General features: G+C 36.2%; 1 protein-coding gene across 1 annotated transcript; it reads left to right on the forward strand.

Moving 5' to 3' along the window:
* Positions 1 to 13,088: 13,088 nt before the first annotated feature.
* LOC131052699 (L-type lectin-domain containing receptor kinase VIII.1-like) lies at positions 13,089 to 14,302 on the forward strand. Its single transcript, XM_057987278.2, has 2 exons — positions 13,089 to 13,558; positions 13,732 to 14,302. The coding sequence occupies exons 1-2, from the start codon at positions 13,089 to 13,091 to the stop codon at positions 14,300 to 14,302; spliced, it is 1,041 nt and encodes a 346-aa protein (XP_057843261.2).
* Positions 14,303 to 22,339: the final 8,037 nt, after the last annotated feature.

Genomic DNA, 22,339 nt, shown 5'->3' on the forward strand with positions numbered 1-22,339 from the left:
GGTTTCCTAGGTTTATGCAGTTACTATAGAAGATTTGTTAAAGGATTTTCAAAGCTAACTTCTCCCTTAACCAATTTAACTAAGAAGGGAGCATTCTTATGGTCAGATGAAGCCCAATCCGCATTTGAAAAACTTAAAGAGGTAATGAGTTCTTGCCCCGTCCTAGCAATTCCGGACTTTTCAGCACCTTTTGAGCTTTATTGTGATGCCTCAGGAGAAGGCATTGGAGCTGTCTTAATGCAAAAGAAACATCCCATAGCCTTTGAAAGCAGGAAACTTAGAGACACAGAAAGAACCTATTCAGTTTATGATAAAGAAATGCTAGCTATTATGCATGCATTAAAGAAGTTCAGACAATACCTGATATGTGGGAAGTTTATAGTTAAAACTGATCATAACAGCTTAAAGTTCTTTCTTAATCAAAAAGATTTGAATGATAGACAACAGAAATGGGTGAGTAAACTGCAGGCATATAATTTCGACATAGAATATATGAAAGGGAAATATAATGTTGTGGCAGATGCCCTCTCAAGGAAACCCTACTTAGGGTCTTTATCAGTCCTATCTATAGATTGGAAGGCAGCTTTAGGTACCGAATATGCCAAAGACAAATTCTCTAGCAATATTCTAGATGGGAAAGAAACAGATGAAAACTATCGGGTAATTGATGACCTCATCCTCTACAAAAACAGAATCTATGTTCCATCAGGGTCAAAAATGAAAGAAGACATTATAAGAACTTATCATGACATTCCTTTAGCAGGTCATCAAGGGTATTATAAGACCTACAAACAGATCAGAGAAAGATTTTCATGGAAGGGGCTGAAGGAAGATATATTGAGGCACACCCAAGAATGCATGGTGTGTCAAAGAAATAAAGAAGAACACACTTTTCCCTCAGGATTACTCCAACCACTACCCATCCCAAATAAAAAATGGGAGAGTATATCCATGGACTTCATAACAGGACTCCCAAAGGTTCAGAATAAAGAATGCATTTTTGTAGTAGTGGACAGATTAACGAAATATGCTCATTTTATGGCCATTCCTTCAAATTTCGGAGCATCACAAGTGGCCGACATTTTCTTTAAGGAAATATTCAAGCTACACGACTTACCCAAGAATATTGTGAGTGACAGAGATAGACGATTTCTTAGCATATTTTGGCAAGAACTATTCAAACTAGCCGGGACAGAGTTAACACCCAGTACCAGTTATCACCCACAGACCGATAGGCAAACAGAAATCATAAACAAATGGATAGAAGGTTATCTAAGGAATTATGTTTCAGGTCAACAAAATGCTTGGGTAAAATGGCTTCATCTTGGAGAATATTGTTATAACACAACCCATCATATGTCAATTAAAATGAGTCCCTTTAAGGCTCTCTATGGGTACGAAGCAACATCCTTTGGGGATCTCATCCGCTCAGAAAGTCATGTACTCGATGCAAAAGATTTCCTCCAGCAAAACACAGATATCATGAATGCCCTTAAAGATAATCTTCACCAAGCACAAAACCAACAGAAACTGTATGCGGACAAAAAAAGAATTGAGAGATCTTTTGAAGTAGGCGATTTGGTCTTTTTAAGACTCCAACCTTATAAGCAGTCATCCATTAAAATTAGTGGAGCTGAGAAATTGAAACCACGATTCTATGGTCCTTATAAAATTTTGAGAAGGATAGGCGAAGTGGCCTATGAATTGGAGCTACCAGATCACAGTAAAATACACAATGTATTTCATGTATCCCGACTAAAAAAGGCTTTGGGATTACACATTTCGCCTTGTACTGAGCTACCACCAATTGATAATGAAGGGAAGTTGATTTTAGAACCTGAGCTTATCCTTGATAAGCGAGAAAGAGAATTAAGAAGGAGGACCATAACAAAATACTTAGTCAAATGGAAGAACCTTCCTAGGGAAGATGCCACATGGGAGGGAGATGAGACCATTAATCGTCTTAATCCCAGATTGCTTGAGGACAAGCAATTTTGAGTGGGGAGGACTGTCATGATCCCACATTTTTGTAATAAAACATTTCCATTTTTTAATACTATTGCAACTTAATTAATGATAACTCCTTAATTTTTTTAATATATATCTATTGATCATATTTTTAATTAATTAATGCTAAATATTGAATGAGTTTTATCATAATATATTAACAAATAATTTAATATAACAAATCATACAACACAAACAAAAATAAATTATCATATTAATATAAATATTATATTATATATATATAATTAGACAAACATAAAATATTAAAGTTCAATTTCCCAAGAAATACTTTATAAGGTATTATGCCAATAATCCCTTAAAAGCACCATACGATATTAATTAAACTCTATCGCACATAATCCTAATGCAAAAACATTTACAAGCGGGATTAAACCACGCTAAGGAGGAACACATCACAAACGGCATTTAACAAAGGGTAGCGTCTGAAACCGGAGTAGTCACCACCGCTCACCAAGCGGTTGCGCCCGTGGATGTATTCCCTCAAAACGCTTTCCCCCCACATGTATAAGAATGCAAACAGACAGGGAGGAAGGGCACGGGAGGACACGGAAGAAGACAGAGACGCAGGGAATATCGAACTAGAAGAGACGGAAGCGGAAGAAGCACGGGAAACAGTAGCGGAGGTCACGAAAGGAAGGAAAAGGCACGGACGACAGGGAACGGGAGACGCAGAGGCGTTAACAAGGTTCCTTCTATATTATATTTTGTTATTTCACTGTTTATTTAACTGTTACTTAATTTATATCGTAACAAATGAATCTAGAAAAAATGATATAATTAATATAATTAAAAATATATATATATATATACACACACACACACACACATATAGGAAGTTAAAGGTTAAATAATTGTATATGGTTTCCATTAAATGCATTATATATTGAATAAATGGTAGACAAATGTTATAGTTAATATAAAAATAATAAATAAATAAATATATATATATATATATATATATATATATATATATATATATATATATATATATATATATATATATATATATATATATATATATATATATATATATATATATATATATATATGATTGCACAGTATGAATAAATTATCATGAATGAACAAGTTAGAAAATAGTTTACTAAATGAACTGATTAATAAACCACAACTCCTAATTAAGGAAATAACAACATTATGCAATTAAGGGCTAATAGATATAATATGCGTTACTACTAAATTATGAATAAAGCAATTACATATTTAAACCTAGTGGGGTAGATGAGGATTTAGGCAACAGGGATAGCAAGAACTAGGCCTCTGCCAGGTAGACCACCCACTGCAGTTGACAAAGGGCTTCTGGCAGGAGGGCCAAGGGGGTGTGTACCGTCCTTGGGCCTGATAAGCGCTACGGGCATCCTAAGGTAGCTTATCCCTTTTATCCCACTAGGAATTAAATATGGAATTGACTTATTGATAACAAATAAATTCAAATGAATTTAGACAAATTACACCCTAAAATGAAGTAATCAATCATTAAAATTCATTGTTTATGTGTTTTCTTAGATTTGCGAAGTTGGGACATTACATATATTTATTCAACAAAACAAGTGTCTTTTGCTAGATCCTAAGAGCACATATATGTTTTGATTTCAAATAACATGTACATTTTTTTTCTTGTACTTAGCCTTACATGATAAGTCTTAGGCTTGAGAGCTTAATTTACCTCCTTTTCATGTGTTTTATTGTTCCAAATTAGTTTCTCAACTTCCTTGTCATCAAGTTTACACTTTATCAAGTGGGTAATTGTAATTTTTTCTCATAATTCTACACGTCTTCTAAGCTATCTAACCTTATGATTTTTTTTTGGATTTTAACATTGACATATTAAAAATGAAAAATCTACTCTAATGAACTTATGAATTGATATTGAAAAATGGTGAGCAAGAGTAGCATAGGTGAGAGTGGTGGATGAGGTGTTAGGGTTTCAGTAGATGGGGAAGGTATCAGGGAAGATGGTGACCCAGATCATGGTTGATTTGCTTGGTTGTGTGAATCCTTAGGTGTGAAGTGTGTAACTTATTTATTCTCCCTTGGTTGGGAGGCTCTTCATTGTTTACCCCTTGTGTTTAAGGGGGGTTTATAAAATAACCTGAAATCAGATATTGCTTCAAATTTGATATGGGTTTTCATTTTTGCTCACGTTTTGTCACATCATAATGTAATCATGGGACATGCAAACATGAAGATTGAACATGCAAGATGAACAATATAGATTTTCAAGGAAATCAACCAGTGAAATACGAAGAATCTAAATAAGCCGATGAAATTCTTTTGATATAGAAATTTATTGTTGTTTACAAACACATGCTGATGTTACAAATTAGAAAATGCCTAATGCCATCAAGTAAGGCATACTCAGAATGCCTCCATTGATAAAATAACAATCCCTCTGAAAATTTAAAAGAAAAATCATCAAATCTCCATGAAAATTGATCAATGATGTGCAACTATGAATCCCAAGATAAATTCACCAAGTGGGATGATCTGGGTTTCCATCCAAATAGCCAAATCCTCTAGGATTTTCATCCTAAGGTTTACTGAACCTACAAGCTAAAGCTCTCAAGCTCTCAAGGAAAATTTTCTTTGAAAATAACAACTCAAGAATGAATCCTCATTGCACTTTTTCCTTCTTTTATAATACTTTTCCTTTTCGAAAGTAATACTTCATTTATTTCTCTTTTAATTTACTTTTCTTCTCAAAATTGACTTTACTTTATAATTTGTAATTGACATTACTATAAAGTCACTTTATAAAATAAAGTATGTCCAACTGCTAATTAATTAAATTTAAATAATCCTATAGGACTTAGGACTGTTTAACATTTAATTAATTAATCATCACTCGAAGAAAAGGGGACATTATAGTTTATTTATTTTCCATTTGGATTGGGCCTTGACGACACTCCTTGGCGAAAGGGCATTTTTGGGTCCTTTGACTTCTTTTTCTAGGCCTATGTGTACCTTGTTGTGGGCTTTGGTGGCCATCCTTTAGAAATTATTATTGTTGGTTTATCTCATGGTTTCTTCATGGGAGGCTATTCTACATGGTCTTGTAAAGGCTATTTATGTTCATCTGTGGGTTACTTCTCTGTTGCCCCCTTCTCTTTCTTCTACCATCATCTTGCTCTCTTTTGACTTTTTCTGACCCTCTACGTAGTGGATTTTGGTGGTGGGTGGATGTTTTTGGAAGGGTGTGTTTGAGAAGGGCTTGGTCCCTACCCTTTCCCTCTCTTTGTTGTGGGCCAGGTTTCTACTTCAATGCTATTAGGGTTCCATGGTGTGGATCTTTGTCCCTAGAGGAGTTTTGTTGGTGCAAGGGGTTTCTCTTTATGACTAACTATCTAGGTTGTCTTACCACCTAGTGCTTGGTGTCTTTCTTATGTTTGTGGATTTCTTCTCCTTCTCCTATTTTATTTGCTTAAAATCCTTCAGATATGAAGTTCGTTTATCTATTTATGGATTTTGGTTCAGTGAGTTTGGGACTCTTCTAGGTTGTTGTGCCCTACTCTCATGTGGCCTTCAAGTTGCTTTTTGTGGAAGTCTAGGCTTTTAGAGTTATTGCAACTTTCTCTATGTCAATGAATAAGGATCCTATTGAGGTGGTCCCAATGTTTATAGGGATTATTGTGGTTCATGGTACTATTTGTAGAGGGCCTATGGAGGTGATCCTTATGTTTTCAAGGTCTACTTTTAGTATTAGGTTTAGGGTTCTAGATTGGTTTTTGGACTCTTTGTAATGTACCTGAACCGATCAGCTCACAAAACCCCCCTCGACAAGATGCGAAGACCACAGAGAAAGGCGTATGGTGGTGTTTGGTGCCAAGTCGTACGGTATGTACAACCAAAGTCTCCTACGAGTCAAACCCTCCATCCTAAATGGTTACAGACAGGCCACCGTACGGTGGTATTAAAGCTTCCCGTATGGTAAGGATGGGATCGTACGGTCTAAAGGCCGTACAATATCAAATTCCTTTCGTTTGTGCAATGGATTTGGATGTTGATTCACCTTTAACTACTTTCCTTTGGCCGCGTTCAACTCTAGTACTATGATGCGAAGGGAAACACAAATATTTTATAATGCGTAGTGCAAGATAGACCATATAATTAGATTAACACAATTTGGCACGACATGAACACCAAACATGCGAGTAGAAATTTCAGATTCAGTAATGATAACACTTCAGATTACACTAATCTTGGACTGAGGGTAGAGCAGAGTAGGGTGAGGAGTTACTCCCACCGAAACTGCGGATGCCAAGTAGGGAGGATCTTCCACCTTCAAAATGGTTAACAACTGAACTCCAACTGAAATTCACACATACAAAGAAAATACCAAATTCACATACCTACAACAATGACAAAATTAGCCATAAATATGGGCTCCGGGAAATTTCCCGAAGGGTTACAAATGGGCCAACACGACCAAAAAGTTTATAACTAACTAATTAATAAAAAGGGCCCGAAATATATTATTAAGTATGGGGCCATACAATAATTTGTTTAAAATTTAGGATAACTTAATTAATCAACTTAATTAATTAACTTAATTAAGTCACTTTATTAAAACCGGGGACATTACAGTCCTCCCCGCCCAAATATTGCTTGCCTTCAAGCAATCCGTAACTATCTACCATCTGACACTCTTTGTACCCTCTCAACCTTTGGTGAGGCCTCTTGTGTTGTTACCAACCCTCTATTTGGAGACTCTTATGGAGGTTGTGTTTGCTTGTTTAGGGTTTGGCTAAGGTTAGGGGTATGGTGGGGTCAGGTATTCCTTGGTGAAAGATGGATTTCTTGTCAGAGTTGGTGATTGGATATCAATGGTGGGTTGGAAGTGGTTGAGTGTTGGTTTCCCTATAGGTGATTAATCAAAGAGGGATCTACTCCCCCTTTATTGGCCTCTTTGGTGGTTTCTACCTTCTTATGGGGGATGCCATTTTCTTCTTGGGATGATGCTTCTACGCTCACTGCCCCTCATCCTCCTATGTATAATATTGAGGGATGGATCAATTGTTATAATTTGATGGATTTTATCCTTTAAGATGGTCTTTAGACAAAAGGTTGTGGGAAACCTTTTCAAAATCTATTGGTTTTTCTTGTTTCCTTGGTTCCTTTAATCACAATTTGAGGGAGACTTTTAGGGTGATTGTTTGGGTTTCTTTCCTAATTCACTTCATTCTAATTATGTGATTTGTCGAGTTGAGAACCTACCCTCACCAGTTTGAGGCTTTGGACAAAGCCTCTTTTAAAAAAAAGGGTCTATCCTTTTTTGGTTCGTTTTGGTTTTGGTGGTCTCATTGCTTGTGAGCTCCTCCCTTTTGTGCACCTATGTGGCAACTAAGTAAAGGTTTGAGTCTATCCTCCTTTAATTAATTAAAATATTAACATATTAAGTTTTAATATTTTTATCAACGTTTCCATAGTTCTCAACTTGTGTACCATTTTTCAATAACTTTTGGCTTACTTTTCCAAATTTTAAATAAGTTACATATTATTTTTCTACACTTCAATCCTGACACTTTAAAAAAAAAGGCATTTTCAATTAGTTTGGTGCAAGTTATGTGACCCATATGAACAAGTATCTGAGTTTTTGGATGTGTCCACTTTGAAAAATCATAAAAAAAAAAATACATCCTAAAACTTACAAAAAAATACGCAACTTCTAGTACTCACTCTTAAGATATCTTTCTACCAAAAAGTTTTTCAAAAATGAAAATGCAACTATAACTTTGTTGACCTCCACACCAGACACTGATATGTTTTGCTAAAAAAGTAGGAACACTTTTGTGTGCAAATTTTTTTTGACTGTCTTAATCTTATCCATTTTTGGAAACTTTAGTAGTTTAGAAACCAGATTGAGAGTACTACCATTTTTTCTTCTTTTTCGCATCTTCAAATTTTGAGTGCATGAACCTTGAATTTCTCCTCTAAGTTTAGGTTTATATGATTTCACAAGAAAAAAAAAAGTGACCACTTATACCCCATTTTGTTCACCATCTTGATGCACATACCGAAATTCATAATTTTATTTTATTCAATGCAATTCCTATTTTTTGACAAAAAATAGGGAAACTCATCTAATCAACCTCACTTTTTTTCTATAAAGATACAATGCACCTCATCTACTTATTTTTGTTGTTATAAATGTGACACATAATAGCTACAAATAATTCTAGTTGTTCCTATCACTTATACAACAACAAATCAAACTAAAAATATGACAATAATATAATAATAAATTATATTTTTATTAATCACTAGTGCAATAATTGACAAAAAAAAAAAGTTATACCTAGTTGTCATGTTATTAAAATTTGACTGTTCTGGCCCTTTAGAGATTCCCATATCATATAACTTAAATGCTTATTATCCAGTCGTACAAGGGACGAATTAAGATGGCTGATCTCCATAAAATTCAGTTCGCCCGATTATTTGTCGTTTGTATTAGTGCATCGTTTTCTTTCATTCATGGGGCGGATGCAGAAGCAATTAACTTTCACTTCCCTCCCAGTACAAATATCAAAATCAATCACTCGGCCGATACATTCTTTAGTAAGGATCGGATAGAGCTTACTGCCAATCGTTTAAATGGCAGAATGAAACGGAGCCATGGATGGGCAACTTATAATAAGTTAATTCCTGTGTGGGATAATTCTTCTAAAGCTTTGGCGAATTTTTCTACCCATTTTCAATTCACCATCTCTAAGATCGATGATGATAAGCTCACTGGCGATGGATTCACTTTCTTTCTGGCGCCTTCTGGACTGCAATCATCGGACAACTCTGCTGGAGGATGGCTTGGCCTGTTTGAAGCTGCAAGAGATGGAAACGCATCGAATCAAATTGTTGCGGTGGAGTTCGACACATTCAAGAATCTTCCTTACGATCCGGATGATAACCATGTGGGAATTGACGTAGACAGCCGGAAATCCAAGAAAACCGTTTCAGTATATGATCTTTACAACAACACCTCTCTCAAGAATGGAGCAAAATGGGACGCATGGGTGGATTATGATGGCGCCACGGAGAAGCTTGAAGTGTTTCTTTTATTTAACCCCAATGGCACTAGCGCTTCTAAACCTAGGTGGTCAGTCTTGTGCTACGATATAGATCTGCGTCGGTTTCTTCCGCAGATCGTCCAGGTTGGCTTTTCAGCATCCAGTGGAAACTCAATTCAGACTCATACAGTATACAGTTGGAATTTTTCATGTCAATATTTGTGGGAGATTTCAGCTCCAGACGTGAATTTTTCTGACCCAAATTCAATTAGAAGAAGGAAATCTTCTACAAATATAATATTGAGAGCTGCCTTACCCTCTTTAGTTGCTATTTGCTATTTTTTCTTTGGTGGAAGGTGGTGTTCTATGAGGACAAGAAAAACTAAGCGCCGTGGTGTTAAGGAGAGCGATGAGGAGTTCAACAAATTGCTTCGCGAGGCAGCCCAATCTGCTCAGGAGTTTCCATATGCTGAAATCTGCGCCGCTACGAACAATTTCAACGACCACGAAATGATTGGTGTTGGTGGATTCGGATGTGTGTATAGAGGCACTTTGCCTAGCACAAACGAAGCTGTGGCAATTAAGAGAATATCTCCGTCCTCAAAGCAGGGGAAACGTGAGTACATAACATAAATTAGTATAAACAGTAAGCTCACTCATCACAATCTTGTGAAGTTTTTGGGATGGTCCCATCGAAAGGGCGACTTGCTTCTCGTTTACGAGTTGCTCGCAAACGGAAGTCTTGACAAGTATATATATGAAAAGCCAGAAGCTCCACTGAATTGGGATCGAAGATACAACATAGCTTGTGGTGCAGCTTCAGCTCTGGTTTACCTTCAGGAGGATCGGCATGAGAGCGTTCTACACAGAGATATCAAACCGAGCAATGTGGTGCTGGATTCGAATTTCAAAGCCAAGTTGGGCGATTTTGGGCTTGCCAGAACCATGGAACGCGAAAAAGGAGGACACACGACCACCGCAACGGGTACAATTGGGTATATAGCACCTGAGTTCGTAGCAACGGGAAAGGCCACCCGAGAGATGGACGTGTTCGGCTTTGGAGCTTTAGCTCTGGAAATTGCGTGTGGAAGACGGCCAGCAGACTGGAGCTTGATTGATCACAATTGCAGAGTGGTGGAATGGGTCTGGCAGTTGCATGGACAACACATAATTCTTGATGCAGCAGATGAGAAACTGGGTGGACATTTCAATGGTGAGGAAATGGAACGGCTTATGAAAGTAGGATTGTTGTGCTCTCATCCCGATCCGAATGCCAGACTGAGTATGGAAAAAGTGGTGGGTATATTCTAAAGAGGAGATGAGTTGCCTCATGTTCCTCTCAAGTTCCCTATAGCTGTGTATGGCGACCATGTTCCTCCTCATACACCGTCTCCATCCTCATTCTCAAACTCGAACGGAGTTGCTAGCATGGTAATCTCAATTCCATCCGAAATGAATGCAACTCTCTACTTGCCTCCGGTGAATGCCTCTATTCATTCGGTAGAACCTTGTTCCAATTCTAGTTAGACAAATTAGGTTAGCGTTACTTGCGTCGTTAGAGTTTTTTTTTAAGATTTTATAATATCTATTTGATTGTAAATGTTTTGTAAATTCAGATGTGAGATAGATAGATCGGTACAGGCTCATACCTTCGGTACATGTAAGATTCAGTAACATGTAGCCGTCTACAGAATTAACGTATAAGTTTTCACAACTATGTGAATTTTTTAAAAATGTGTTCTTGATTGGGTTTTTTTCCTTTTTAATGTAATGTTATTTGATTGTTTATGTTAAGTAAATATAAATGTGTTGGATTAGAATAAAGTAAAATATTGATGATAATAATAATTAAAGGATTGGTAAATATTGATATTTTTAGTTTTTGATTAGGATAAATAGGTTTTGAGGGGACCAAAAATCTCGTACAATAGCTTTCTATCTTGCTTTACAAATGTTGTGATCCTTGATGCTCTCTTCAATTATCAATTCCACTTTTTTTGGAATTGGAAATTGAGGAGCTTCTCTTATAATTGATCTTACACAAATGGCCCGTGATCTTTCCTTAATTTTCTTTTTGGAGTGGCTTGTCTTCTCCATCAAACGACTTCCATGTCACTTGTGCCTCACCTATTATAGTGAGCTATTTTTCTTTTGCCTCCTTTGTTCTTATTCTTTGAATGGATGCACTATAGAAATTGGATGTCTTTAGTCTGAGTAGGTGGATACTCATACATCCAATAAACTTAGCTACAACTCTTGAATCATATTTAGAGTTCTCTAACTTCTAACACGATCCTATAGACTAGCAAACTTTTCTCAAATTGGTGAGTTCTTCTTTGAATCCATTTCTTCAAACAATAAATTGGTAACTATTGACTTTGAACAACTTTCTTGACTTTCTTCAACTATGCCTTGATCTCCCTGCTCTGATACCACTTGTTGGAATAGGGAGCAGATAAAAATAGAGAAAAACAAAACAGAGCTCAACAAAAGGCAAACGAATTTTTTATTTATCACATAATGGATCACAAGTGCCACTTTGTATGGAGTACTTAGATCTTAAAGTAATGTGCGAGAGGTAGTTGGAAGAAACTTCCAGAATTCTGTATATTCAAAGCATAAAATATTGACTATCAAACTAACCACAAAGCATGTGAAACTACAGATGGGACAGTTGACAAGTAATATTAAATCCATTCCAATCCAATGAAGATTTGCTTCAATATTTATCAGTAATGTTGCTTGCAATTTGGAGGCTATGGAGCTGACTGTATGGTTGGGTAGTTGGGATTACTATCCCCAATATTTTCTCTACAATAAATTAAGAAAGATGCATTCCCAAAATGCTGATGGACATAAGTATTATATAGTGCATGCCTACAAATCTCAAATTGTTAATAAAGACTTTTATTTTCCAACCATCATTATAATTTTAACACCTTAGTACAAAGACCTCTTATGTTCACTTAGAATATAAAATATATTTAAGAATAATATTTGAATATCATTTGATATTTCTGTATATTTGAAAAAAGATATAAAAATATTATAAAAAAATTATCTTTTCAAAACTGACAAATAATGATTTTAATGTAAATTTGCATATTATCTTTATCAACTTTCATATTTTTTATTTATAAATTTTATTCGAAGCCATCTATATAAAATGAGATTAAACTCGCTGACATACTTTTTATTTCTCAAAAATTAATTTTACCACAACAAGTTCTAGGTGTTCTTCTTAATCATTGGACACTTTGACAACGCTATGGTGGCTGGATTTGATCAACGCTTAGATGCTTCCTGTCCAAATTTTTTTGTTATGCTTTTTTAAAAACTATGTGAAGTCTACTAAGCAATCAATCGACTCCATTGCGAGCAAACCACACTAGACTAATTTAGTATTCAATTCCACCATAGTCGCCAGAGTAAGCTTCCTCTGCAGATATTAATTAATATTGTTCGTCAGTCACACAACAGACTTATTGAGATGGCGAATTTCCGTAGCATTCAGTTAGCCCAAGTATTCATCCTTTGTATTCTTGTATCATCTTCTTTCATTCCTTCGGGAGATGGAGGAGCCATTAGCTTTAACTTCCCTCCCACCACCAATATCAGTTCTTCAGCAGATGCTTCATTTTTCAAGGAACAGATAGAGCTTACTTCCAATCATTTAGATGACAACCTGAAACGGAGCCATGGTTGGGCAACCTAGAGTATGCTAATTCCTCTATGGAATAATTATTCCAAAGCTTTGGTGAATTTTTCTACCCATTTTCAATTTGCCATATCTAAGGTCAATAACAGTAAGCTCACTGGGGATGGGCTGACTTTCTTCCTTGCGCCTTCAGGACTGCAATCATCTGACAAACTCTTCTGGAGAATGGCTTGGTCTTTATGAAGCTGCAACTGATGGAAACTCATCGAGTCAGATTCTTGCTGCGGAGTTCGATACATATAAGAATCTTCCTTAGGATCCGGATGATAACCATGTGGGAATTGATGTCAACAGTAGGAAATCAAAGAAAACCGTTTCAGTAAATGGTCTGTACAACAACACGTCTTTCAAGAAACGGAAAAAAGTGGGAGGCATGGGTAGATTACGATGGCATTGAGGTGAAGCTCAAAGTGTTTATTTCATTTAACCCCAATGGCACAGATGCTTCTAAACCTAGAACTCCATTCTTGTTGTACGATATAGATCTGCGTCAGCTTCTTCCCCATAACGTGCAGGTTGGCCTTTCAGCGTCCACTGGAAACTCAATTGAGACTTACACAGTATACATGTGGAACTTTTCATGTCAATATTCCTGGGAGACTTCAATACCAGGCGTGAATGCTTCTGGTCGAAGTCCAAAAAATAAAAGGAAATCTTTTGAAAAGATTATATGGACATCCGGTGTGGCCTGTTTCTTAGTCATATGCTGTTTTAATAGGGCAAGAAAAAGCAAGCGCGGGGATGCTGGGAAGGACGGCGAGGAGAGCGATGAGGAATTCAACAAGCGCTTCGAGTGACAGCCGCCACGAACAACTTCAACGACGACCAAAAGATCGGGGTCGGCGGCTTTGGATGTGTCTGCAGAGGTACTTTGGCTGGCACAAACAAAGCTGTGGCAATAAAAAGAATATCTCCATCCTCCAAGTAGGGGAAACGTGAATACGAGACAGAAGTTACTATAAACAGTAAGCTGACTCACCATAATCTCCTGAAGTTTCTGGGATGGTGCCATCGAAAGGGAGATTTGCTTCTTGCTTACAAGTTACTCCCAAACGGGAGTCTGGACAAATATATTTTTGAAAACCCAGAAACTCCACTGGAATGGGGTCGAAGATATAGCATAGCATGTGACATAGCCTCCGCTCTGGTTTATCTGCACGAGGATCGGCATGAGAGCTTTGTGCATAGAGACATTAAAGCGAGCAATGTGATGCTGGATTCGAATTTCAAAGCCAAGCTGGGTGATTTTTGCCTTGCCAGAATGGTGGAACGGGGAGAAGGAGGGCATACGACCACGGCAGCGGGTACAATTGGTTACATAGCGCGGGAATTCGCAGCAACGGGAAAAGCCACCCGAGAGATGGACGTGCTCAGCTATGGAGCCCTGAGTCTTGAAATTGCCTGTGGAAGACGACCGGCAGACTGGAGCTTGATTGATCACAATTCCAGAGTGGTGGAATGGGTTTGGCACTTGCATAGAGAGAACATAATTCTTGATGCAGCAGATAAAGAAGCTGGGTTAAAATTTCAATGGTGAGGAAATGGAAAGGCTTGTGAAAGTGGGATTGCTGTGTTCTCATCCGGATCCCAATTCTAGACCGAATATGGAAAAAGTGGTGGGTATACTGAAAAGAGGAGGGGAATTGCCACATGTTCCTCTAACGTTTCCTGTGGCTGTGTATGGTGACCGTGTTCCTCCTGATACCAAGTTCTCATCCTCAGTCTCAACCTCCGACGGAATTGGTAGCAGGAGAGTCTCAGCTCCGTCCGAATGAATCCAACTGTCTAGTCGCCTCCTAGCAAGTCGATCAGCTCAATGCTTCTTTTCGTTAACTGAGAACTTCATTCCGATTTTAATTAGGTTAATTAGGTTCTGATTGTTTATAAATTTAACATGTATTTCATTCCAATCGTTTTGTAAATTCAGATGTGAGATAGATCAATCTAGGAGTTTGAATTAGTTTATAGGATATCTTCATGATTTGGTTGGCAGAAAAGGCTGCAGGGTTTTGCCTTTTTTTTAAGGTTTTTGATTTATATCATTTTATGAACATTGGTAAATTGTTTCTTTCTTAAACATATATGACATAAATTTGTTTTGTTTTTTATTTTTCTTATAAGTTTTGGTTAGTTGTTTCTTTTTTAAACATACATGACATATATTTCTTTTCTTTTCTTTTTGATATATATGCAATCTTATAAACTTTGGTAAATTGTTTCTTTCTTAAACACACATGACATAAAGATTTGTCACTCATGTTAAATTTTCAGAAATGTGTGTTTGTAATTAGGTGTTAGTTTCTTTATGTGATGTTATTTGTTGAATTAGTTGATAAGGTAGCTTCATGATCACTTAGTTGCCTGAAAGGCTCCAGTTTGTTTTCTTGTTGATTTTTGATATATATCACCTTATAATCTTTGGTAAATTGTTTTTCTCTTAAACATACATGGCATACATTTGTTTCCATCTTGGTTTTTGATATATGTTTCTCTCTTAAACACACCGTTGACTCTAAATTTTACTCTAGAAGCAAACAACCTTATGGGAAATTCAGTGATGGGGGGCCAATTGCGCAAGACTCACTGAATGACCTCTGGGTTTGAGAAGCCGACTCTTCCTTATGTTTTTGAGAAAAGGGGAAGAAGGAAAAACTCAAAACAATAAGATATAAACTATTGAGGCGATACACCAGAACATTTTTCTAAAAATGTTATCAGCATATAAAACCCAAAGACATGTGGTTTTAAAGCCCATTCAACAATCCACATGTCCGGACAAAACCATAATTAAGATACAATCAAAATTCCTTTGCAACATAAAGAAATATCAATCATGCATCTACCAGATAACAAGTGCAAAACATAGTTTAATCGGCAGAATCTTAGATATATATTTCTAAAGTTATCAGAATCACAATAAAAAGCACAAAAAACCATCATAGCATGCTGAAAAGAGGCATCACAAAGGCCGTAGGTACAATTTGATTAACCTTCCTCGGAAAACAGTAACAGCTAAAAGATCGAAATTCTAACTAAGAAAACTTAATTGTTTCTTTTGAAAGTTCTAAACCCCCATAACAAGGAAAACACCAGCATAAATAGAGCCCATGGATTTGCTAACAACCCAAACATCCGCTAATCGAGCACAACCACCCCTGAAAGAGAAAAGACACGCCGTGGCACTCCACAGGAACACACCCAACAAAACGACCTCCGAAGTTGTTAATCTCACCTAGCCGCGATGATCTTCCTACCCGCCTGAATAAAAAAACCATGTCGTGGCACTCCGCAAGAACACACACAGAAGGACACACGAAAGAACAAAGGAAACTCTACAAAAGAGCCTCCCAATTGAAAAACTACCAACAACGCGGAGAGGCCAGGTGTCTCCATTTTTTCAAACCATGAGGTGGGGCCCAAAAGCAAAGCCAAGTCACCAGAACCGATCCGACTGTCACCTCCGTGCTCTTTGAGACTTCAAAATGTAAAATGCGGGTCGTCGGGGCAACACCGAGATGACACTTGGACCGTACGTCGAGCACAGCTGGAAAGTTAAAGAAAGAAAAGAGGCATTCCGATCAAAAATTTTGCCCACTGACTTTAACCGAAAACAATGTGAACACACACATCACATACAAGATTTGTCACTCATGTAAAATTTCAAGAAATGTGCGTTTTTTATTAGGCATTAGTTTTCCTTTTATGTGATGTTATTAGTTGATAGGATATGTTTAGAGACAATAGGGAACCATTATGATTATCCTCATAAGTTTGTAATTCTTTCGGCTGTTCAGAAACAATGTGAGTAGGAGAAATGGCCAAGGTAATCCATGTGAATTTGTCACTGTGTAGCCAAATAGGAACTATTCTAGAATGATGTTGAGAATAATGTGAATATTGGTAAAAGGAATGGGACCCACCATGAGCACTATGACCATTACCTTTTCCCTAACAATTGTAGGAATCATCACACTTATGGGTAATCTAACATCTATCATGTCAATTCCTTGAATTAGGTGATTAGACCTTATTTGAAGGAGGAGGGGAAGTCAATGGAATTTTAAGTATCATATAAGGGCCATTGATTCAATGGTCAATAAGAACTTGCAAGAGGGTCACCTTAAATAAAATTTTATTATATTTAAATTGTATCCACATCAACACATTTGAACATATCATATAATTAGAATACACAGAGAAATGAATAAATTAATAGTGCATCCAAATAAAGAATAAAAAATTATCTTTTTAAATACAAGCTAAGAACTATAAAAATATACAAGACTTAAATATATTAAGTAAAAATGTGGGACTAATCTCCTCTATGAAAAAAAATATGTTAAGATCCAAAAGACTTAAAACGAATCATGAATCTAATATATCACGTTGTTGAGTCATAGGGAAATGCCTAAAAGGTTGCTTATGAGTTTCTACATGCACTAGCTAATTAATTTTATTTTTTCTAATATTTCCATCCTCTTATGTTATCATACAGGTTAAAAACTCCTAGGGTTACTCTTAGTGAACTCCGGGGTTTGTATCCCTCTTTTTCCTATGTGTTTTGGTGTCAATAAAGTGAAGATGACTCCAATGGTGAGTGAAGAGTTAAGTAACACAAGGTTATTATCTAACATCAACATGAAGATCATTTGTGATGAGATAGTGTAGTTTAGAACAACAAAATTTGAATATATTTTTTCGCAGGTTTTGTTATCTAAACCCTAATTTATAAAAAAAACATAAATAATACAAAAACAAGAATACAAAAACCAGAATACAAAATACAAGAAAATAAAAAAAATGTCAAGCAGGTGATTGATTGCTTACCTACGATAGCAATGGGAGGTTGAAAATTAATACAAAAAATGGGGCCCCATTCTGGTTCTTCCTTCTTCACTGCAACTGTGAAGGATAAAAAAGAAAATGGGGAGAAATAAAATGAGGAAAATGCTTTTATAAAACAAAAACTAGGACCCGTTATGTTTAAATTATGGGGCCCCATTATGGAATGGATCGCGGTCATAACAGGGCCCCATTTTGTTTTGCCTTGGGGCCTTTTTATTTTTGCCTCAGGGCCCCATTCCTGGAAACACGTTTCCCAATGCATGCACTTCCCCCTAAGTGGGACTCATATTCTTGCACTTACCCTATCCTTAGATGACAAATCTTAAGCTTGAGAGATTCATTTCCCTCCTTTTTACGTATTTTCTTCTTCCAATCTAGTTTTTCAACTTCCTCCTCATCAAGTTTACACATTTTCAAGAGTATTTGTAATTTTTTTGCCATAATTCTACATGTCTTCTAAGCTTTCTAACCATATGTTTTTTTTTAAGATTTCAACAATATTAACATATTAATAATTAAATTCTACTCTAAAGAAACTATGAATTGGTATTGAAAAATCGCAAAGCGAGAACTGTGGAGGTGACATAAATGGAGGAGGCATTAGGGTTTCAATAGATGGAGAAGGTGCAGGAGAAGATGACAAACCTAATGATGGTGGATCTACTTGGTTGTGTGTGTCCATGGGTGTGGAGTGTGCAATGTCTTTGTTCTCCCCTAGTTGGGAGGCTCTTTATTGTTTGCCCCTTGTGTTTAAAGGGTTTTTTTTTTCTTTTCCCTCTAGATTGGCCCTTGATGATTCTCCTTAGAGAAAGGATATTTTTAGGTCCTCTAACTTGTTTGTCTGAGCATGTGTGCACCGTTTTGTGGGGTTTGGTGGTCGTTCCTTAGAGATTGTTGTTGCTGGTCTATTTCATGTTTTCTTCATGGGAGACTATTTTGTATGGTCTCACAAAGGCTATTTGTATCCATGTGTGGGGTAATTCTTTGTTGCCCGGGCCTTCTCTTTTTTCTTTCATATTCCTACTCTCTTCTAGCTTCATTTGGCCCTTTGTATAGTGGAGTTTGATGGCAAGTGGGAGTTTTTGGAAGGGTGTGTTTGACAGGGGATTGGTCCCTACCCTTTTCCTCTCTTTGTTTGGTACAAGGTTTGTGCTATGATGCTATGCGGGTTTCATGGTATGGATTTGTGTGTCTCTAGAGGAGTTTGCGTAGTATAATCCATGACCTATTCTCTAGGTTATCCTACCACCCAATGCTTGTCGTCTTTTCCATATTGGTGGGCTTTTGTTTCTTCCTCTATTTTCTCTACTCAAAATCCTTCATATATGGAGTTTATTTATCTATTTATGCAGTTTGGTTCTATGAGTTTGGGACCCTTCTGGGTTGTTATCCCCTTCTCTATTGTGGCCTTCAAGGTGTTTTTTGTCGAGGTCAAGGCGTTCAGAGTTGTTGTAGCTTTCTCTATGTCTATGAATAAAAAGCCTATTGAGGTTACCCTAACATTTATAGTTCATGGTATTGCTACTAAATGGCATGGAGTGTTGGTCCTTGTGTTTGTAGGATCTACTTCTGGTATTAGGTTTAGGGTTTCAGTTTGGTTTCTAGACTCTTTGTGCCCTCCTCTCCTTTGGTGGGGCCCCTTATGTTATTACCAACCCTTTATTTGGAGACTCCTATGGAGGTAAATTTTTCTTGTTTTGGGGGTTGGCTGAGGTTAGGGGTGTGGTTATTTCTTAGTGGAAGATGGATTTCCTATTGGAGTTGATGATTGGCTATTAATGGTGAGTTGGAAGTGGTTGAGTGTTGAGGGTTGGTTACCCTATAGGCGATTAACTAGAGAGGGTTATGATCCCTTCTTACTCCAATCTATGGTGGTTTTTGACTTCTTATGGGGGATGCCATTTTCTCCATGGGACGATGCTTCTACCCCCATTGTTCCTCATCCTCCTGTGTATCATCTTGAGGGATGGCTCAATTGTTCTATTTTGATGGAGTTTTTCCTTCAAGACTGTCTTTGAGACAAAAGGTTGCAAAAATATTTTCAAAATCCATTGGTTGTTTATTGTTTCCTTTGCTGCTTTGGTCACAGTTCAAGGGTTTTTTTAAGGTGATGGTTTGGAGTTCTTTTCTAAACCCTTTTGTTGCGATTATGTGATTTGTCAAATTGGGAACCTATTGCCATTGGTTTGAGCCTCTAGCCAAAGCCTCTTTTCAAAAAGAGTCTATCCTTTTTAGTGTCTCACTGATTGTGAGCTCCTCCCTTTTGTGCGCTTGCATGACGGTTATGTAAAGGTTCATCCTATCCCGCTTTAATTAATTAGAATATTAATATATTAATTTTTAATTTATCATACCAATGTTTTTATAGTTCTCAACATATGTGTATCTCTTTTAAATAAGTTTTGACCTACTTTTCTAAATTTTAAATAAATTATATATTATTGTTCTAAGGTAAAAGTACAAGCTTGTGTCACACTTTTATAAAGGAAGTGACCAACACAACTAAAATTGTTCAACTTTGACTGCATAAAAGTGTCATTTCTAATTTGAATGTTAGAATAATGTAAACTAGTGAAATGTGGAAATATGAATGAAGTTTATGCCCATTATTTTTTAATTTTTTTTAAAAAAAGATATTTTTTCAATATTTTTTAAGGTAGATTTTTAATTGCTTAAAATACCAAAAATATGGGGGTCTAGTCGACATCACCAAAAAAAATGAAAAAAAATGTGTTTTTTCCCGATTTCAATTTCCCAAATAGACGACATACATATGCAGTGCAAAAAGAATAAAAAATAAAATTTTGATGTATATTTTTCTCGTAATAACATTTTAAAGTCCAACATAGCTGAATTTGACGGTTTTCATTCAGTGTCTTTTTTTTCTATTAAGTTTACATTATCAAAAAATAAATTATACTCTTTTGGAGAAGACTCTCTCCATTAGTGAAGTATATTTTGTAAAATATTTAAATATGATTTAATTTTTTTTTTTAAATCAGCCTCTTCTCAAATTTTAAAAACCTACTTGCAATGTTTAAAAATATATATATATTTAAATTAATCAAAACATTAAAAAAATATATGTCAAGATTCTTGACTTTGAGCTCTACACAAGGGTATTTTTAGATTTTTGAAAAAAAATATATTTGGACATCAGAAAAATACAGTAGAAGTGAAAATTTTTAGAATTCACTGAAAAATGATGACATGGTTGCCACTTAGGATTCCACATAAACACTTTAGCAGAAACCCTTTTGACTGAAAGTGTTTCAACCAATTTTTTTTTGGCCAAAACCACACATTAAAATTTTTCATCCACCAAATTCTACTAAGGAAAATATTTGAATTTGGGTTTAGTTTTTATAGAAAGGGGCTTCGCTTATTGTTTCAGTTGAAATAGTTTTAGCTAGAATTTGGGCCATGTGTCTACCACATAGTTTCGACTGAAACACTTCCGATTAAAACATTTCCGGCCAAAATTGTTTCAACTGAAATTATCTTGTTGGCACAAAATGCAACATATATTTGTTCTTTTTTTCTTTTGATCAGTAAAAGGCCGAAGCCAAAATATTTTATTAAATTATAAACAAGATTACATTCTCCACTCAGTGAAGGCGCTAGTAGGAAAGAGCGGAGAGGAGAAAACTTTTGGCCTTGCCTGGGACATTAAGTCCAGTTAGATAATGTATCTAAAACTCAACAACAGCTATAATTACATCATAACCTTTTGAATCTTTCTTTCTGGATTAAGTATACTCCTGTAGGCCCAGATGATTTTCTCTCCCTCATCTCATTTTTTAGCATTAGTATTCCATCATGGGAATGCTTCTGTCAGCATTTTGCCTTCAATCTCGCTAGTATCTTTCCTCATTTATCTTGACACCCAGCCTTTTTGCTAGCTCTGACACCTGCAAAATAATCTCAACACTGCCCTACAACAAACCGCTTCCTAATTTGTTAGCCCAGATATGTAAAAAAAAACAATTTTCATATAACATGGTTTGCATAACACTTTCCACTACTGCTATTACAACCATGGTATCTTTTATATTGAGACAACAAAGAAATCCTTTTAATGTTGACTGCAAGATAAAAGATTACCCAGATTACAATAGCATTATGAGAAGTGACCCTACCGAGATTGTCAAACAGATCTTTAACACAACCTTGTATATCATTAGTTCTAGGATAACATCTTTTATATAATTAAGTCAAACAAAATATTAACATAGCAAGGGCCTGAGAAGAGAGGATAATCTATCCTCCCTAAAGAGCTGAAATTCTATATCACTCATCCACAACAAGTTTCAATCCTATTTTATTTCCATTAACAAGAGATTTCATTTTCTTTCCACAAAGGATGACCTCCAGATCCTTTCCAAAGACTATGTGTGTGAAGCTATATATATGCATGTGTGTGAAGGGTCTAAGTCCCATAGTACTAGCCCATGTGAATCATCAAGAATGTTTTAAAATAATTGTTCACCCTTATACCAAGGTTACCCTAGTTCCTAAGAGAACCAAGCCATAACTGTAAGTAGGTAAGATAAATATATTATTTGTTTTCCAAAATTATCTAGAAATTCACCGTGAGATGGAAAATACTAGTTAGAGGGAAGATAGAGATGTTTGATTATAAACCTGTACCTTCATAAGGCTTATCAACAAACTGCAAATGTCTGATAGTTCTTAAAATGAATCTTAGTCCTTGGTATCTCAAACCAAT

This window comes from Cryptomeria japonica, chromosome 5 (genome assembly GCF_030272615.1).
Source record: "Cryptomeria japonica chromosome 5, Sugi_1.0, whole genome shotgun sequence".
Lineage (NCBI taxonomy): Eukaryota > Viridiplantae > Streptophyta > Pinopsida > Cupressales > Cupressaceae > Cryptomeria > Cryptomeria japonica.